The 17,316-nt window shown below is 39.5% G+C and overlaps 1 protein-coding gene across 4 annotated transcripts in view; it reads left to right on the top strand.

Annotated features, from left to right (window-relative positions):
• The window catches only part of PATJ (PATJ crumbs cell polarity complex component), a 134,395-nt gene that overhangs the window by 10,103 nt on the left and 106,976 nt on the right, over positions 1-17,316 (top strand). For all 4 annotated transcript variants that reach the window (XM_085067452.1, XM_085067453.1, XM_085067450.1 and 1 more), the window contains 8 exons: positions 1,172-1,364; positions 3,048-3,176; positions 4,805-5,017; positions 7,684-7,786; positions 8,669-8,757; positions 9,958-10,096; positions 14,172-14,248; positions 16,615-16,671. In XM_085067452.1, coding sequence (XP_084923578.1) covers positions 1,172-1,364; positions 3,048-3,176; positions 4,805-5,017; positions 7,684-7,786; positions 8,669-8,757; positions 9,958-10,096; positions 14,172-14,248; positions 16,615-16,671 — 1,000 coding nt within the window. The remainder of the gene's footprint in view (positions 1-1,171; positions 1,365-3,047; positions 3,177-4,804; positions 5,018-7,683; positions 7,787-8,668; positions 8,758-9,957; positions 10,097-14,171; positions 14,249-16,614; positions 16,672-17,316) is intronic.

Here is a 17,316-nt window from a genome sequence, read left to right as displayed (position 1 = left end):
GCTCGGAACTATGTTTCAAGAAAATGTGTCTAGATTTCAAGTCATTGGTGTCACTTTTTAAATAACACATGTCAGGAAGTGCCAACACAGGATGACAAAAAGAGTGGGGAGAGGTTGGAATGATAATGGCTATGGGCCCACAGAGAACACACCAGAGAACACTTAAAGAAAAGCATATTAAGGCTCTTTCAAAGTGGAGACAGATGGACTGATCCGGATGTCAAAGGAGGGTGAATATCTCACTTTAGGATTTGATGACCTGCTGCTCACTTTCTTTGATGAGAGAATCTGAAATATGGTTAGTGCTCGAAGAAAGTGATTTCTGGGAGACATCTTAAACATGGCATGATAAAAAGGAAGTTTAAAATGCCTTAGTTAAGATGTGCAGTTATATTGTTTCGGAGTTTATAAATTTCCCCAGCATGCTTCCCATTTTGCTTCTGAGACAAGATCTCCTGGAGACTTTTTTGGATTCCTACAGAGCTTTGAAGGCAGTGTCTGTCTATGTAACAGTTTGGTCTCGTGCTCGGAATGAATATTTAACAAAGGAGATGAGTGATGGTTTCTCTCTTGTCACAAATCTAAATTCATCACTGGGGTGAATTAACTGTGAAATTTATATTATCTCAAGGTAGCAACTGAACTGCGTGTTGCTCCAAGAAAGTTTCATGTCTGAAGCGTGATACTATAAATTCTAAGTAAAATATAAATATGCAGCACATCAATCCTTAGATTAAATAATGATACAAAACAGCATCAAAGCCTGAGTTGTGGGTACTTAGAGAGGGTATCATGTAGTGCTAAACATAATGAAGAATAGTTCCTAGTTTTTTGTGTAGCTACAAAAATACTTTTTTCAGCTTTGCAGTTCAATATCATCAGGAAAGGATGAGGGAATTGCAATTAAATTATGAATAGAAGCAAAGTAAAGAACTGAGTAAATTTCTGTACCGTGATAAAGCTGGAACAAAGTGTGGCTTAGCAGCTCAGAACAGTGTGGTCTGACTGTAGTTTGTAAGCTGGTGAAGGCACCCTAATAATCAGATTTTTAAAATACATAAACATTTAACCTCGCACAACTGCTTATTTTCCGTGTTCATATTTCAATTACACAAGCCTGATGCGAAGTCACTGTGCTGCATTAAAAAATTGCTTTCACTGTTTTGTTAAGGGATCAAAGACTGAGGGAAAATGACCACATACTGGCCATTAATTGCACGCCATTGGATCAGAACATTTCCCATCAGCACGCCATTGCCCTCCTCCAGCAATCCACAGGATCCCTGCATCTGGTGGTGGCTCGGGAGCCACTTCAAGGGAACAGCAGAACTGCCTTATTAAGTGATGTAAATCCACCTGAGACTGTGAGTTGTTGTAATACTGTCAAAATCAGATTTTGAGCTGGGAATTTTTTTTTCTTCCCATGGCTCAAAGTGTTTGTGTTAGCAAGTTTTACGTAGAGGGATTTTTTTCTTTAATCAGATTTTCTATGCAGTGACATTTCATTTAGACTCACCGTTCAGTAAGTACAGAGCTTTATAACAACATGAAGTTGTTATAAAACAGATCCTGGGTTTTTATGGGATAGCAGAAGCTTTAGTAGATCACCATATTCTTATCAGCAGGGTCTGTTCAGCACAGGCTGGATGAAGCATTTTATGAGTATACCCAGCTGAAACCTACTTGTGCTCAGCAATTAAAGATGCTCTGATTACCTCTTAAAAGAGAGCAAACATAACCTGCCATGAGCACTGCTTGAAATAGCCCAACCGATTTAAACTGGCACTGCTCACACCAAAAATCCTTGTCTTCGTTTGAAAAAACAAACACAATTTATCTGTTAAAGAACCTCTCAATCCCTGTTTATTTATCAGCTTGGTTTTGGTTGGGTTTTTTTTTCCATCTGCAAATTTCAGTGACTGGGAAGCCTTTTGTTTTTGTGACAAAAGGAGAGCTTGTCACTGGGACATACAATAAAGCAGGGCTGAACTTCCATCTGTGTTCCACCCATATGGTCCAGGTGGCTTCCCTGAATTCGGTCAAACTGCACACCTAAATCCAGGGATTGCAATATTGGAATCTAAATTTATTATGCTAGTAGATTTTGATGAAAATCTGGGTAAAAGCAGTGCTTTTCCTTATCCTTAGTAATTATTTTCCTCGTGATTATTACAGAGGTAGTGAAATCTGAAGGTTTTAGTGGATAATCAATATTGTTTATTGCACTGAAAATTTTAAAGAATTAAAATTTAACTGCTTTTTCATTGAAAGATCTGCGCTGAACAGACTAACAAAATAAAATACAAATATATATCTCTGCAGGGGGTCTTTAAACTTCTTTTATGATATTTAACTGGCTTTGGCAAAGATTTTCAGTGTGCTAATAAATCCTTTATTCGCAGAAGACTTAAATCTGCCTACTTTGCTCCATTTGGGTCTGTATGAGATATTAATCTGACAGAAACATTGGCTGGGTTTGGGTTGCTTAACAGCTTTGTTATTTTCAGATTGTCTTGTAGAACATAAGGTCATGGTACAGTGTAGCTCAGAAATTTGCTTCCAATCCAGTATGGCAGAATATTGTGCTGTGCTATTAATTCAGTGCTGAATGGTGGTGTTCAGAGTGTGGAAGTGAAATAACAGGAATGAGAATTTGGGCAACGCTGAGTGAAAACTGGGCCAGTGCAAGCTCCTTGCCTCTGTTTTTCCCTCTTGTTTGCAGTGCTCTGGATTTATGAAAAACTGAAAGGATACTTTTCATTTTGGCAGGAAAATCTTAAAATTGCTTTTTCTTAGTCAAGCTTTTTCCTAGTATCCTGTTATCCTGCAAGTGAAGGACAAAAATGTGTGTTTAAAAACAGATGAGAAATCCCACTGCGTATTTGTGAGGAAATGGAGCTGAGTGAACAAAATCCCACAGATCTCCAGTCTGTTGGGGTGGAGACAGCAAATTGCTCTGATTAATTCTCCTCATTCCTGTGACACGTGAAAGTGAGAAACGCTAATGATCGTCCGAAATTAAAATCTCCTGTTTTTATTAATTGCAGATTCACTGGGGCCACATTGAAGACGTTGAGCTGATTAACGATGGTTCAGGATTAGGCTTTGGAATTGTAGGAGGAAAGTCGAGTGGAGTAGTTGTAAGAACAATTGTTCCTGGGGGATTAGCAGATCGGGTAATTTGTTATATTATGTCACTTCTTGTTTGATTGCAAAGTATAATTAACCGCTTTTGACAGTCTTAAAATAAACTAATATACTTAAACAAAAGGAAGCTGATAGCATCAAAGTCTGAATGCCAACACATGCTTTATAAATAAATATGTTGAAGGTATGATTGAGGAAAAAGTCAGCACCTGATATAAATTAAGTTGTTTCTCAGACACGCTTTGGCTTTTGTAACATCGTTGAACATGCAGAAATTCTGAAAAGTTGCCTGATATTTTTAATACTTTTGGTTATTTTCAGCCTTTGGTCAGTCTGGGGCAGGACAAATGCTCTGTAGAATTTGGGACATTTGGCAGCATCTCTGGGGACAAACTCTCCAAGTGGATTGTCAGGCAAGAGAATCTGTCCTACCAAAGCCACTGCATTGCAAGATGCATGTTAGAGATTGAAAATGTCCTATTTTCAGTGGGTTTCACTGAAGAGGGGTTTGATCCCTGCCTTGCAGCCTGACCAGTTCAAGGAGACACTTGGGTTTGATGCAGAACCTTTTGAAGTTGCACAGGCAGTTTGCAACCTTTGATTGCTTATCTTTAAAGACTTGATGATAAGTGTTGCTACATTTAAGCAGTAGAACACTTGAAATAACAAAACAGGTTCAGATTTTTCAAGTGAATTTGGTCATGGTGAATTACACTATTTGAGGACTGGAACCCATGCAGACAAAAGAGAGAGGCAAAAGTACTTGCTCTAGTACAGAATGGAAAGAAAAGCTGGAAATTTGGAGAACTTTACTGGAAAATGTTGGCTTTTTCCTGACTGTCTCCCTCTGAACCTGTTCTGTATAAATGAGTATTTTTTAATTTTTGTCTAACACCTGTTTTGCTGTAAGGAATAAAGTGTTTTGGCTACCAGTGAAGCATGTAAGCTAAGAACTCACCACATCATTCTCAGCTGAATGAGACATCATTAAGAACATGTGAAATAATGAGGCATGTGCATGTTAAAATTGGATGAGTTTGTAAATGAGTTTGAGTTGGTTCTGGGAATAACTCCATGATTGGTGTATAAATCAAGGCACCAAAGGTGGTGGAGCTGTGCTGATCAATACCAGCTGAGGATTTGGTGCTAGAAATTCTTACTTATAATGGAAATGATGATGTAGGTCATGAATCATAATCATCAGGTAAAAAATGGGTTGTGTGGAGTCTTGTTACCTTCAGTGGATTTACTCACTCGAGCTGGAGCTCGTCACATGAGAAAAAAATTGCCAGGCTAATACAGAAGTGTGAGGGAAAAACTCTAAAATATCCTAAATCAAAATGCTGTGCTTTTATTCCAACCCCTATCTGATGAGGAGTGTTGTATGAAACAACACACAACTTAATCAGGGAGATTATAACACATTGTTGCCTGTTTTCTCCTAAATGAGCAAAACAGTTGAAAAAACAGTGCATGACTGTGCAGACAAATCCTTGAATTATTTAAAATGTTGCCACAGTGCTCATTTTTCTGGCCTTTTCACACGTTGCTTCTCACGGCCATGAAGATACCCCTACAAAGTTTCAGTGTTGTGATGGAACAGATACTTTATGCATGGACTGGAAACATTTTTTTGCCATTTGCCTTGTGTTCGCAGGATGGGAGGCTGCGGACAGGAGATCACATCCTGCAGATTGGAGGGACCAACGTGCAGGGGATGAGCAGTGAGCAGGTTGCCCAAGTGCTGAGGAACTGTGGGAATTCCGTCAGGATGATCGTTGCGAGGGATCCCAAGTGGGAAGTCATGGAGGCTCCACCAGCTCCCCTGAGCTGGCCAGTCAACACCTTACCTTCCCTCCACGATGGAAATGTGAGTATCTGCTGCTTGCTTAGGACATTTTTAAGTGTGTTTGTGGCTTGTGATCAGAAAGGAAGGAGAGAACTGAGTGTTCTTGGGCACTGAAGTGCTTCTCCTCTCTTGAGTTTGCAGATATCATACCCTTGTGTTTAAGTGGTCATTATTATAGCCCTGCCTTCCATAATTTTTCCCTTTCCCCTGTATCTTATTAATACCTATAATCTTGGGATTGGAATGACCAGCTTTACAGAATTTATTTCAGAGTGGCTAATTTAATTACCAAGACCATAAACATTATCGATAAGTGGTACTTCTAGTTCTTCTTCTTAGCTCATTACATTTTTTCTAATCCATCATTTGTAAGTGGATTTAAAACTGGACTGTGAATTTCCCTAGTCTGAAATCCAGAGAGCCACGGCCACACCAGAATTATTCAGCACAATCATCTTTTTATGAAACATAAGTGTAATGTTTTCATAGTCTACGCTACTGCCTGTGATAGGAAATATATCTAAAAATTTTGAAACTTGTTTTAGCAAATCTTATCATGGTCATATCAAAGTCTCTTGTTTTTGAAGTCATTCTTTTCAGTTTTGAGTAATTAAAATCAACAAATGCTACACTAAGTGTACAGTAGGTCTCGAAACATAAACAAAGCTGTGCTTGTGTACCATCTGCTACTACTGTGCTGCTTAGATTTAGGTGTAGAATCTGAGTAGCCTTTTCTTTCTTGTTTAGTTTCTTGAATGTGAGCGAAGAGAGCTGGGTTTTTTTGACGCACTGTTTTTAAAGGTCAGAGTAAAGTCACTTCGTTACAAACTCACCTCCTTGCTCACTGGGCAGAGTCGCTGCAAAAGCAGCTCGTAGTTTTGTGTTTTATATCTCTGGAAAAATGCTGTGGCTGTGTCAGTCGAGTATTTTGGGTCCTTCTCCAGCTCCTCTTCTCCCCAGGAGGATCAGTGTAGCAGGAAATGCGGTGTCAGGGAGATGGGAGGGGGGTGATCTACATCCCTAAGGCTGGAGTCTGAAAATTGGGCTTGGCCAATACTCTGACAAAAGGCTTTCCAAGGGACTCAGCATCCTTATGAGGCCCTTCTTTCCTCGCTGGATCATATTTTCCAAGGCTTATATTAGGGGAAAAATAATGTGGTCTTAGTTTTGTTTCCTCCACGAAGTACTGTTTTTCTCCCTTCCTGTTGTCACTAATCAACCCTGAGCACTGTAAAGGCTGCAGACTTTCTAAAATGTGATTCCTCCTGGATGTCTTTTCAGTGTCCTCCGTGTTCCTGCTATGCAATTTAGAGGGGGAAAAAATAATTTTCTGAACTAAATAGTGCCTTCATGTGTAGATTTGAAGAAACTCCTCTGCCTGGTGTCATGGGAGATTTGCTGAAGACAAGATTAGTGGTTAATCTGAATGTATTTATTAATTTAGTGATGATTTCAATGATCCACCATTCCGTTTGTGTCATATTTATAATGGAATTTATCCCTATAATCTAGTTTTTCTCTGGTTTCTAAGTACTTTCACTAGCTGTGAGCTTTGGAATAGAAAATATTTTCCTTTTCTGTTTTTTTGCAAACCATCAGAAAGGCATTTTTAATAGGCGGTTAGTTATTTTCACTTTCATATTAATATTTGATTTTCTTTGAATTTCCTGTAGTAGAGAATAACTGAAACTACTTCAGTCTGTGTGTGGGCACAAGAAAACAATCTTCTTATCTGTCCTGTCCAAGACAGTGACAGCAGTGTGAGCAGCCTACTTGTGCTGACTGTATTTAGGACTTTGCACTTTGATTTTTCTGGACTCCATTTCAATGATTTTGCTTTCCACCAGCAGCTTTACTTAGAGAAAAATGTTTGTAGGCAGAGCACTGACTCTGAGGAGCTTTTGATTGTCAAAACAGCCTGGCTCTCAAGGCCACAGCTCCATTTCAGGTGTTGCTGTGGGCTTGTTTACTGCAGATAAGTGACAGCATCCCAACTTATCTTCATCTCCATCAGCCTCTCATGGAGCAAGGGAGTTGGAAGGCATTTAATGAGCTTAATGACTTTGCTGGTGGAGGGAGGTGTGTGTGATAATGAGATAGCTGCCCATCGATTTCTCTTCCATTGAGAAGTGAAATAGGTATGGCTGCAGCTCTGGGCTGCTTTTAATATGGGTCCTTCCAAAGCTGATACTTGGCAAGCATCTGATTGAACTTCTCTTTTTTCACTCCCTTAAGAAATGTTTTCCATTTTCCCAGTGCATTTTTTGCTGTTGGCAGTGACAGTATCCCTCTTGATTTCATCACTTTAACAGACCTTACTCTCATCATCTTCCTTTTGATCTCATTGGGCTGTATCTGATTACAGAAAGCAAACAACTCTATGTATTTTAATTTATCCCTTGCAATCCCAGATTTATGTGCTTGATTGTTTTTCTCTTTGGTCTCACCAGTGTCTTTACTGTTCCCTGTTTGAACTCTTGCCTTGCAGTTCTGATTTTTACTGGTCAGAGGAGACTTGCACAGACATCCCAGAGCCAGCTTTGTAGGGACTTTATAAATGAATTACATTGCATTTAAAAAGGAAAAACAAAATTGCTGCTCAGTTCTGAAGGCTTTAATTAACCTGCAATATTGTAATGGCTCTGGGAAATTATGAGAGTTTTTATTGTCTTGTGCTTTATTTATAGGTTAATGACAATGTTTTTGATACCTATGATGTTGAACTTATAAAAAAGAATGGGCAAAGCCTGGGAATAACAATTGTTGGATATGCTGGCACATGTGATATAGGTGAGTTCTACACTGAGGATTTAGGAAAGTGTTGGACAGAGGCTTTTCAAATATCCTTTATTGACTACAGGGAAAATTAGTAGCTCCTACTTGTCTTGGGATATGGGGACATGGAATCAGGGTGGGTTTATTCCCTCAATTTTCTTTAAATTGGAGCTGTTATTGGTGACACAAATGATAATATCTGAGGAAGCTCAGTGCCCAAAAAAGGATGGATGAAATATCAAGCTTCACTAGAATTACAGATCAGCATCTCATATTTAGTGGGAGTTTGTGAAAGGGAAGTGTTAGTGTTTCTGGGGTTTTTAGTTTTGGTTTTTTCCTTTGTTTTTATTTCCTTGTTCTAATTGGGAGTTAGAATTAATAATCAAACACCAAACATGACAAAGGACAGCTTTTCTGATTTCCATGTTTCTCTTTTTTTTTTTTTAAGAAAAATCCTTTTTCATTAAGATTTAAAGTACTAAATTCTTTAGCTGTAAGATGATTGAAGTCCTGATCAAAGTCCTTAAGCGCATACTTTACTTTTAGCTTAGTTAGTCCTATTGAAATCAAACGCAGCATGGATTTAAGTGATTGTGGTTTAAAGCCTGGGTAAGCACAAGGATGAATCCATGGAGGAGGTGGCCTTTTGTGAGCCATTTTAGGGAAAAAAATGTGAGGTCAGTGTACAGGTGGTTGTGCCAGTGCTGCTTTTCCCACCAGAGATCCTCAGTTTTGCGTCAGGCTGTGGCAGTGGTAACGTGCAGATGGTGGTGGTTTACACAATCATCACTTTGTGGACAGAAGGAAGTGTGTGGAAAAGGCTGGAATTAAAAATCTTAATAAGAAATAAAACAAATGAAGTTAATGCAGTGACTTGTTTCTCTTCCCCCCCAGCAGAACCTTCAGGAATTTTTGTGAAAAATATAATACCTGGTAGTGCTGCTGACCACAATGGCCAAATTCATGTTCATGACAGAATTGTTGCTGTAAGTAAAATACTGTGCTTCTATATTGCTGTAGAACTAATGCATTCCACATCTCTGTTAAAGGAGCAACACAGTAAAGACTTTCTAAAATTAATTAAACCTCCTCTGCTTTGCAGAAGAAATAATTTGGTGGTTTGTATTTGTTTAGGTAGGCTTGTGACAGAAATGAGCTTTGGCTTGCTGTGGTTAAATATTATTTTATATTCAAAGAAGTAGTAAATAGTAGTTAACTGTGAAAGAGGCAAGCATTTGGATTAAAGTGTTTCAGAGTGGGGAATCTTGGCTTTTGGCCTGCAGTAAAGATGAGCAACATTAACTTCTACTTGAATTGAATATGATTTGAGGATTGTTAAGATTCTGCAAGATGTGGCACATTGTTTGTGTTCCTTAATGGCTGTGCAGTGTGGATACAATCAAAATGTTAATGGTCACAATTTAGGTTTAAAAGCCCCAGCTTTATGTGTAGAAAAATGGAAAAACCATTGAATAACAGTGAATTGAATAATCGCCAATTTTGCATTCGCAGCACAAGCAGGAATGAATTCCACAGTCTTTTTGTTTTAAGAGATAATATTTATAGAGATACGATTTTAAATTACTTCTAAAATGTGTGCCATGCCAGACCTTCCAAAGTCAGCTTCTCCTCTGTGAGAGCAAAAATTAATATAACCTTTTATCTGCAGGAAAGTCCCTATTGATGCATGGTCTGACACTGAGGTGAACAGAATATTTTGAGTGTAAATTAAAATATCTGAAAATGTAGGAATTGGGCAGTTCAGGGTGGGTTATACAAACAGTTGTGTGGGGCATGTTAGAAATCCTTGAGAAAACCAACAGTGAAAATGAACTGAACAGAGTTCTAGGTTCTAGTCCTTGTCAAGCTGGTTTTTGTAAGCAAAAAAAAAAAATTCTGCATACTTGTATCAGATTAGTAAATTCTATTTTGTGGTTATCCCCTGAAAACAGAAAGAAGAAATTACTGCTGTGTTTCCTTTTAAAATGCATTTTGAAAATAAATTCTCACTGGTGAAATGTATCTGATTTAATGAGATTGTTCTGCAAATACTGCTGTCTTGGGAGGGTAACCCTGTAATTCCTGCACTTAATAATGTGGCTGTTGCTTACAGCCCATGGCACTTCACAATACAGCCTAAGAAAGCAGCCCAATTACTAATATTTGATACAATTTTCTTGTTTTAGGTGGATGGAGTCAACATCCAGGGTTTTACCAACCAAGAAGTGGTAGAGGCACTGCGAAACACAGGACAGATTGTACGTCTCACCTTGCTTAGAAGGAAACCTTCCTTTACTGTTCCTTCAGAAACACCTTCAGATAGAGGTAATTTTTTTTTCCTAGCAACTGATTTTATTTTTCACTCAGTTTACAGTTACCTCATTTAACAGTTAGGACTGGATACCACATGATCCTAGATTTTTCTAAGGGCACACTGCAGAAAATTAAGATACTTAAAGGAGGAATGGAAGGAAAGAAAAATGAGAGATTCAGGAAAATTCAGTGTGAAACTCCTGTGTAGCCACCTTACCTGCACTGGGATCAGGAGATGGAACTCCTGGCAATCCATATTTATTTCCTGATCTAGTGTTACCTCAGTCATACCATCTTAATGGTGGCACTCAGTGACCTTAGAGGTCTTTTCCTGCCTTAATGATTCTGTGATCTTCTTGCCCTCACACATCTTAGACTCCTGCAGAGTATTTTCACAACATTCTTCTGGTTTCCTGTATCTCTGATCCCCATTTGCTGCAGTTTCCTCTTTTGGCACTGCAGTGGCTTCATCAGAGCTCACATTTTGGTCATGAAGACCTGAGAGCAGGAGTTCAGAAAATGCACATTTTTAACAAAAGCCACTCAGACACACGGCAGCTCACAAAGCCATGGGCTGCTCTGGGATTGAGCTGACTTTGGAACCAAGGCCTGAGGTCTTTCCAGAAGGCAGACTTCAATTCCCCTACAGATTTCTGGGCTCCTCTACAGGAACTTCTGGGTGAATTTATACAGCTTGTGTTAAAGTCAGCATAAATTATCCTTATGCCTTGTAGTTTCTAAGATATGTAGATGTAATAGAGGATTCTAAATTACGGCTGTCAATGAATAGCAATTTTGCTGTGATTGTTGAAGATCTGTCAGTATTAAAGACAACCTGGAAACGAGAGAGATGTAGCAGTTCCTATATTCCATTCTGTTTTACTTTTCTGTCCAAGCCTTGTAACCAGACATAATTTGTTGTGACTTTTGCATGTTCCCAGAAATAGGAAGGCAGAACAGAGGTGGTTGAGTAGCTGAGAGTTGAGGTTCTCAAAGCATTGTTTTGCTATGACAGGAGCTAGAAAAGAGCAATACTTTGTCTGTCCTGTGTCACTTACCCAGTTTCTTTTTACTGTGGGACTTCTGTGCATATTTTACTCCTGCAGAAATACGATGTATGAGATTTCACCTTGGAAGAGAATTTAATGGCTGAGTTTAAATTCCAAAGATAGGTGCTTATTTTGGATGTGGTGATGGGCACTTCGTTATAATGGTGCTAAAGTAAACACTGCTAATTTAAGGCTCTGACTAAACTCTGGAAATGCTTTTAGAAGTTTAATGTAAAAGGTATGTTTTATAAAACACGTATTATTTCCCTTTAAGCCCAGTTGTGTGAAATTCTTATTAAACTGTGTTTCCTGGGGAGATATTAAATACTAATTCTGGCCAGGCAAAGCTGTGCTTAAGCAGTTTGGGTAAAAAGGCAGCAGGGTTTGGGCTGCAATGAGCACGAGGCCTGAAACTCTGTGCTAGCAGAGTGCAGGCAATGAACTTAACAGCTGCAGAGTGGGCAGAACTGCTCCATCCTGCCTGGCAGGAGTGCTCAGAGCCCAGAGGGACAATGGTGGGAGTCAGGAGCTTAAGAGATGTCTGGGGAAAAGGTCCAGCAGTGGGGCAGGTAAAGGACCTTTACATTTAACAAAGGACACCAGAGCACAGTGCACACCCTTGGGTAGTGTTTGTGAGACCAGGAGGAAGCTGCAAGAAGAAAAGATCCCACTTTGGAATAAACTGACAATTTTGACCATGATTTTTACATTTGTGGTTTCTTCTTTACGCTTGCTAATTAGAAATGAAAAACTGCCTGGAAGCGCAGGCAGAAGGACAGACTAAATATGCTGAAAAGTTGTTGCTGATGAAAGCTGTCCCTGGGAAGTGTTTTCATTTCTGAGGCCTTGCACATTATAGGAGACATGGTACATATGTCAGGTCGTAAGGAATTCAGCTGGATGAGAGACTAGAAAGAAATCTACTATTAGCTTGCCATGTGGAAAAAGCTGTTTGGGGAAAAAGGAACATTGTAAGTGAATTGAGTGATGCCACTGGAATTGACTATATTCAATCCAAATCCCTTCAGCCAACATTTCCACAGTTCTGAGGAAGTTACAAGCAGAGACTTCAAAAGTGTATTTGAAAGAAAGAAAGGGGAAAACTTCAAATGGAGACGTGCATCAGCACCTGCTCTGAACAACTCGTAGATTTTGGTAATGTGTTTTGGAAGTGACAAAAAAATTTGTATTCAGCCAGCTGAACACAGCTTACAGTTGCTGAACTGAACTTCGAGCTTGACCCTGAGATTCATTACTCCTGGTGAACCTTAAAATCTATATTTGGCTGCACGGGGGATTGCAGGTGCTTAGGTTCTGTGTGCTCACACTGCTGTAACTCTATAATAGCAGAAAAAGGGACTCAGGAATTTCTGTCCCTGTGTTTTTCTGCAAATGGAAGGAGCAGAAGAATGCACTGCTGTTCTGATTTTGCTACAGTTGGGAAGTAAATACAGTGGTCAGTCTGTCCTTGATAATAAGTCTCACATTAGAAACTTTAATTTCCAATAAAGTTAAAAAAACCTTACTGGCAGTTGAGAATTTTAGGACAATTTGTCTTCCTTTTTTTTTTTAAGGAGATAATTTATTTCAGAGAGAACTGTGGGCTGTGTTTACAAACCCAAGTTTTTAATCTTGGTGGGGTGTGGTTTTGGTTGCAGAAAATAGCTATCAGGATAGCTGGAATTCTCAGATATCTGTGTGTGCTTGAGCAGCATGTAGGGTGAAGACCCTCTGGACATTTCCAAGTGACATCTCAGTTTTTAGGCTCTAAGTATGGTTTCTCAGTGGAGATCAGCCAGAATTTGCCTGTCTGGCATGGCTGAAAGTGATCTGGAGAGATACAGGGGTTGTGTTGTTGTAGAAGAAAACTTCAATCTCTGTTTTTATCGAGGGGAAAACTTTGAAGTTATAAAAGTGTGTAATGAGGATTGTATTGCAGAGCTTTATCTTAGCAGTCTGCAAAGGTGCTGAAAGCAGAGGTCTGACATGCCATTTATGCAGCCTTTTGCTCCTAGGTGGGCTCTAAGCTCCTCATGATGTCTTCACAGTTCCCCCCGAGGTATTTTACTCACAGTTTGTGTGCAAAACGTGAGCTTGTGCTTTCTGAATTTCAGGGCGACACAGCAGCAGCACCGAGTGGTCTGTGCCTTGTCTAGACATCTGACAAACTATTGCAGTCGTTCAGGGGGAAAAAAAAAACCCAGGTTTTGGTAATTCAGCCCCCAGATGCTGCTGCTGTAGCTGCTCGATGGAATTTGCTGTAGAGCTTGATTCTTCCCAGTTACACATTGCTCCAGCTTGGAACTTTATATGTGAGCTGAGCTTCTGGCTGAGGTCAAATGCAGGGCAGCCAGTCATTTTCTGCTGTCTAGCTCTGTCAAATTGTCTTACAGGCCTGTAATACTGCCTTGGTTGCATAAGTAAGAAAGCTGAAAAGATATAAATGTCAAGATAGCCAAGTTCCCACGGAAGACTGGTTTAGAACTGGAGCTTATATTAAAGCTCATGTTACTTAGTGGCCTAATTAACGTAGACAAGCCTTTATACCTGCCAAATGTATAAATAAAGTCTGTGCCTGCATTGTGCTGACACAGCCCCTCGATAACAGCAATATCTTGTCAGGTGTTTTCCTTCTTCAGGGGGCTCATTTGGGTGGGAGATGATGTTTCCCCGGAGTGGGAAGCGTTTTTATGGCAACAAATGATGAAGTCGTGTGAAATTTGTTTTGCAGCCTGAAAGAATGATTTATTTACGGTGCTGCATGGTGCAGAACTCACATCTCATCATCAAGCATCACCTCTTCTGCCTCTCAGCTGAATAAATCACACTTCTACAGGAGCTGACATTTTGCATTATTTTCTTAAGAAAGACATTTTTGATTTGCACTGTTTGATAGACTCAGCTTAATGCACTTCCCTTTTGGGGATTATTCCCTCTAATCTTTTATTTACACTGAATTTTTATTGGAGTATGTTGAAGTAAATGTACTTCTGAATGTACAATATGTTTGTAAATTTAATATTCACTTTCACATTTAGGAAGAGCCCCACTCCCTCCAGCACATGCGCTGAAATCCAAGTGGGAAAACCTGCTGGGACCAGAATACGAAGTTATGGTATGTTTTATTTCAATAAACTACATTCATGAATGTTATTTCTTTAAATTACAGATCTGTGAGCTTAGCATTACAGGCTGTTTATAGAACAGTTCAGTGTTTGGAACAGATCAGTAACATCAGATTTTCTTTCCTGTAACATCAGGGCTGAAATATATGTTATAATGAGTTGGGGGATTTGTTGCCCTTTTACTTTATTCTGTTTATCTAGATACTGTTGTTATATAAATACAAGACAGGAGCAGTGATTTAAGGAAATCAACTGTCCTGTTAAACCTGCATCACAGCAGCCACTTAAAATATATGGCATTTTCATTATTTCATTCATGATCTATTTGTTTTATTGGGCACTGAAAAAAAAAGGCTCAGGATAGAGCTTCTGTTTTCACAATTTTATCTGAAGAATGAGAGAATGATTTGCAAACGTGCTGGGAAAATACGAAGCAATTCTCAGTAGTATAACTTTGTGGTGCCAGTGCCTAGTAGATATTTCTTCACTTCATATTAAATAATTGCCTAGCAAAAGATTGTTTTGATGAATTGTCACGAGGAGTTGATGGAAATTGTAATTCACTTTGCTTTTCAGTGCTGGGTGAGCCAGTGAGTACAGATAAAAGACTCCAGACAGTGTGCTTCCCGAAGCCTTAAAAAATTCTCACCACCACCAAGAAAATGCCCTGTTTGTCTTTGCAATGCTTGTCCAGTTGATTTAGAGACACTTATTTTTACTACTTGGAGTAGCCATCGTTCCAGTCACTCACTGGAAGATTTAAAGTAGCTTTAAGAATTGCCTTGAGAAACTCTCTTCCCTCCTTTCCATTAGCACTCCTTTAAGATCTGAAGTTCGTGTAAGATTATGTACATGATGCAATAAATCTGCTCGGCTGCCCACTTCAGTTGCTTGGTATTCCCATCCTTACATTTCCAAGGGCTGATATTACCTCCCTGAGCACTTCACACTTCCCACAGAGGACGAAAACCTGCTTAGTTGGTGAATCCAGCCCTTCCCAATCCTCCTTCGGGTGCCGCCAGTGAAATGTCAGCAGTGGAAATGTTAATGATGGGGGTTTTTGAATAATAGAAGGAAACTCGTGTGGCATCCAGTCTTGAAAGTAATTTTTTGGTTCTGGTTGCCTGTGCCTCCCTCCTGTGTTCAGTGGGAGTGTTCAGTTGGAGTCCAGCCTGTGCCACCCCAGTCCCTGTGCCACCCCATCCTCACTCAGCTCCCAGAAGGTCACCCCAAAGGTGCCTGCAGGATTCTCTCAGGAGGATTTCTCTTCAGAGGAAACAGCTTTTTGAAGAGAGGGTTTGGTGGCCCTGGTGGCTTCTGTGCTGCTGGTCCTTGGTGGTGACAGTGGAAGGAGCTGAGATCCCAAAGAGGGACTGTGTGGTGTCAGTCAGGCTGGGGAGGCGCCAATCACAGATCCATGTATGGACATGAAATGGGCTCTCTCTGTCAGGAAAAATACCCTAAACTCTGGAAAACAACATGCTGGAAGCCCTATTTAAAATTAATCCAAAAGAAAAGTCTAATCTTTATTAAACTGGAAGTTTTCAAAGAAAAGTTACCTGATTTTTTGCAAGGCTCTTTGTTTTCACATCTACCAAGTGCAGCTTTCCTTCAAACATACTCAACTTCAGTGTTCCAAACTCCAACCTGGGCCATGGACTGGAACTAAATGATCTTAAAGGTCTCTTCCAACCCAAACCATTCTATGCTTCTATTTTGTCTTATTACATTTAAAATTGGAGTAAATAACCTTCTAAGGTTACAGATGAATCTGTTAACGTTAAGGAGGGACAATACAAGAAAACTGGTGGCAAACACAATTTTTTTATTAATCTTAAAAAAAAGATACTGAAAGGATTTAAACTGTTTTAAACAACCCACTCTCCATTCCCCTTTGGTAATTAAAGTTATGTATTTCAAGCCATGTTAGAAAAGTGCTGCAGAAGTTGGTGGGTTAGTGTGGATGTGAGATGGCTGCTCTATAGCCTGAGGTAACAACTTAAGCTGTCATACTTTCAAATTCTGATTGGCAAGTCCGTGTGGGTATTTGTGTCAAACATAATGGCATTTTGTGCTTACACAGGATTACTGAACTTGACTAAAATTGGCATTTGGGCTCCGGGAATAGGATAATATTGGAGTCTGCTAATAGTGCATAATCACCACATTCCTACTTGTAAATGTTCTGTGCCTGAAAGATTTTGCTAACATTTGTTTAAAATTATTTTGCATCAATGTGACTTTGTTTAAGTAGGGTTTATTTTGCTCATGAGCTTTTTTTTTGCCAGAATTTCATCGTTCTGGTGAAGTCTTCATTGTGCTGCTATTGAAAAATGTTCTGCTGTCCAATTTTTAGGTTGTGAATGTGGATATGCCCATTACAGATGATTCAGAGCTCCAGAAGTACTCAAAGGTAAGACTTACGTGGTGGTTTCCTTCGTGGTGTATGTTGGCAGAGTAATCCTGGGAGGGCATGACACAATTCCAGATGTGCTTCAGGAATTTTGTGGGTTTCTTGCACTTTCCAAAAAAAAGGGCTGCCAGTACTCCACTTATCTCCTGGACTGATCCAATACCTTTTCATAGCACAGGCAAATGAACCTTTTAATAGTTCATTACCAAACCCCCAAAGAACAAAAAATCACCCTCAAACCATGCAAATAAGCCCTAAATTTTGGGGTATTTAATTGCATAGAATGGGGCAGAGGTTGAAACTGCTAAACAATGTCATTGCCCCACAGAGGTGTTTGCCACAGTAATCCTGGAGGTGTAATTAATTTAAATTATCAGAGCTTACATTAATTTCAGTTCCAAGAGGTTTTCAAGTTACCTATGTTAATATTGTGGAAAGGAGGTTTGTAGAGGTGGATGCATTTGTATATTTGTGGGGACATCTCAATGGGGAAGGGCCATAAAGTCATTATCAGACATGGGTGTGAAGGAATACTGTGGATCAGTGGATTGCTCCTTTTACTTTAATATCCAGAAAAATAGCTATAAAATGTGCAAACTGAAGGAGCAGCTCCTGCTGATTCTCTCTTCTCCCCAGGTTGCCATG

Source organism: Lichenostomus cassidix, chromosome 8 (assembly GCF_008360975.1).
Source record: "Lichenostomus cassidix isolate B80296 chromosome 8, HeHo_3.0, whole genome shotgun sequence".
NCBI classification, from domain to species: Eukaryota; Metazoa; Chordata; class Aves; order Passeriformes; family Meliphagidae; genus Lichenostomus; species Lichenostomus cassidix.
This window is presented reverse-complemented; position numbering and strand designations above follow the sequence as displayed.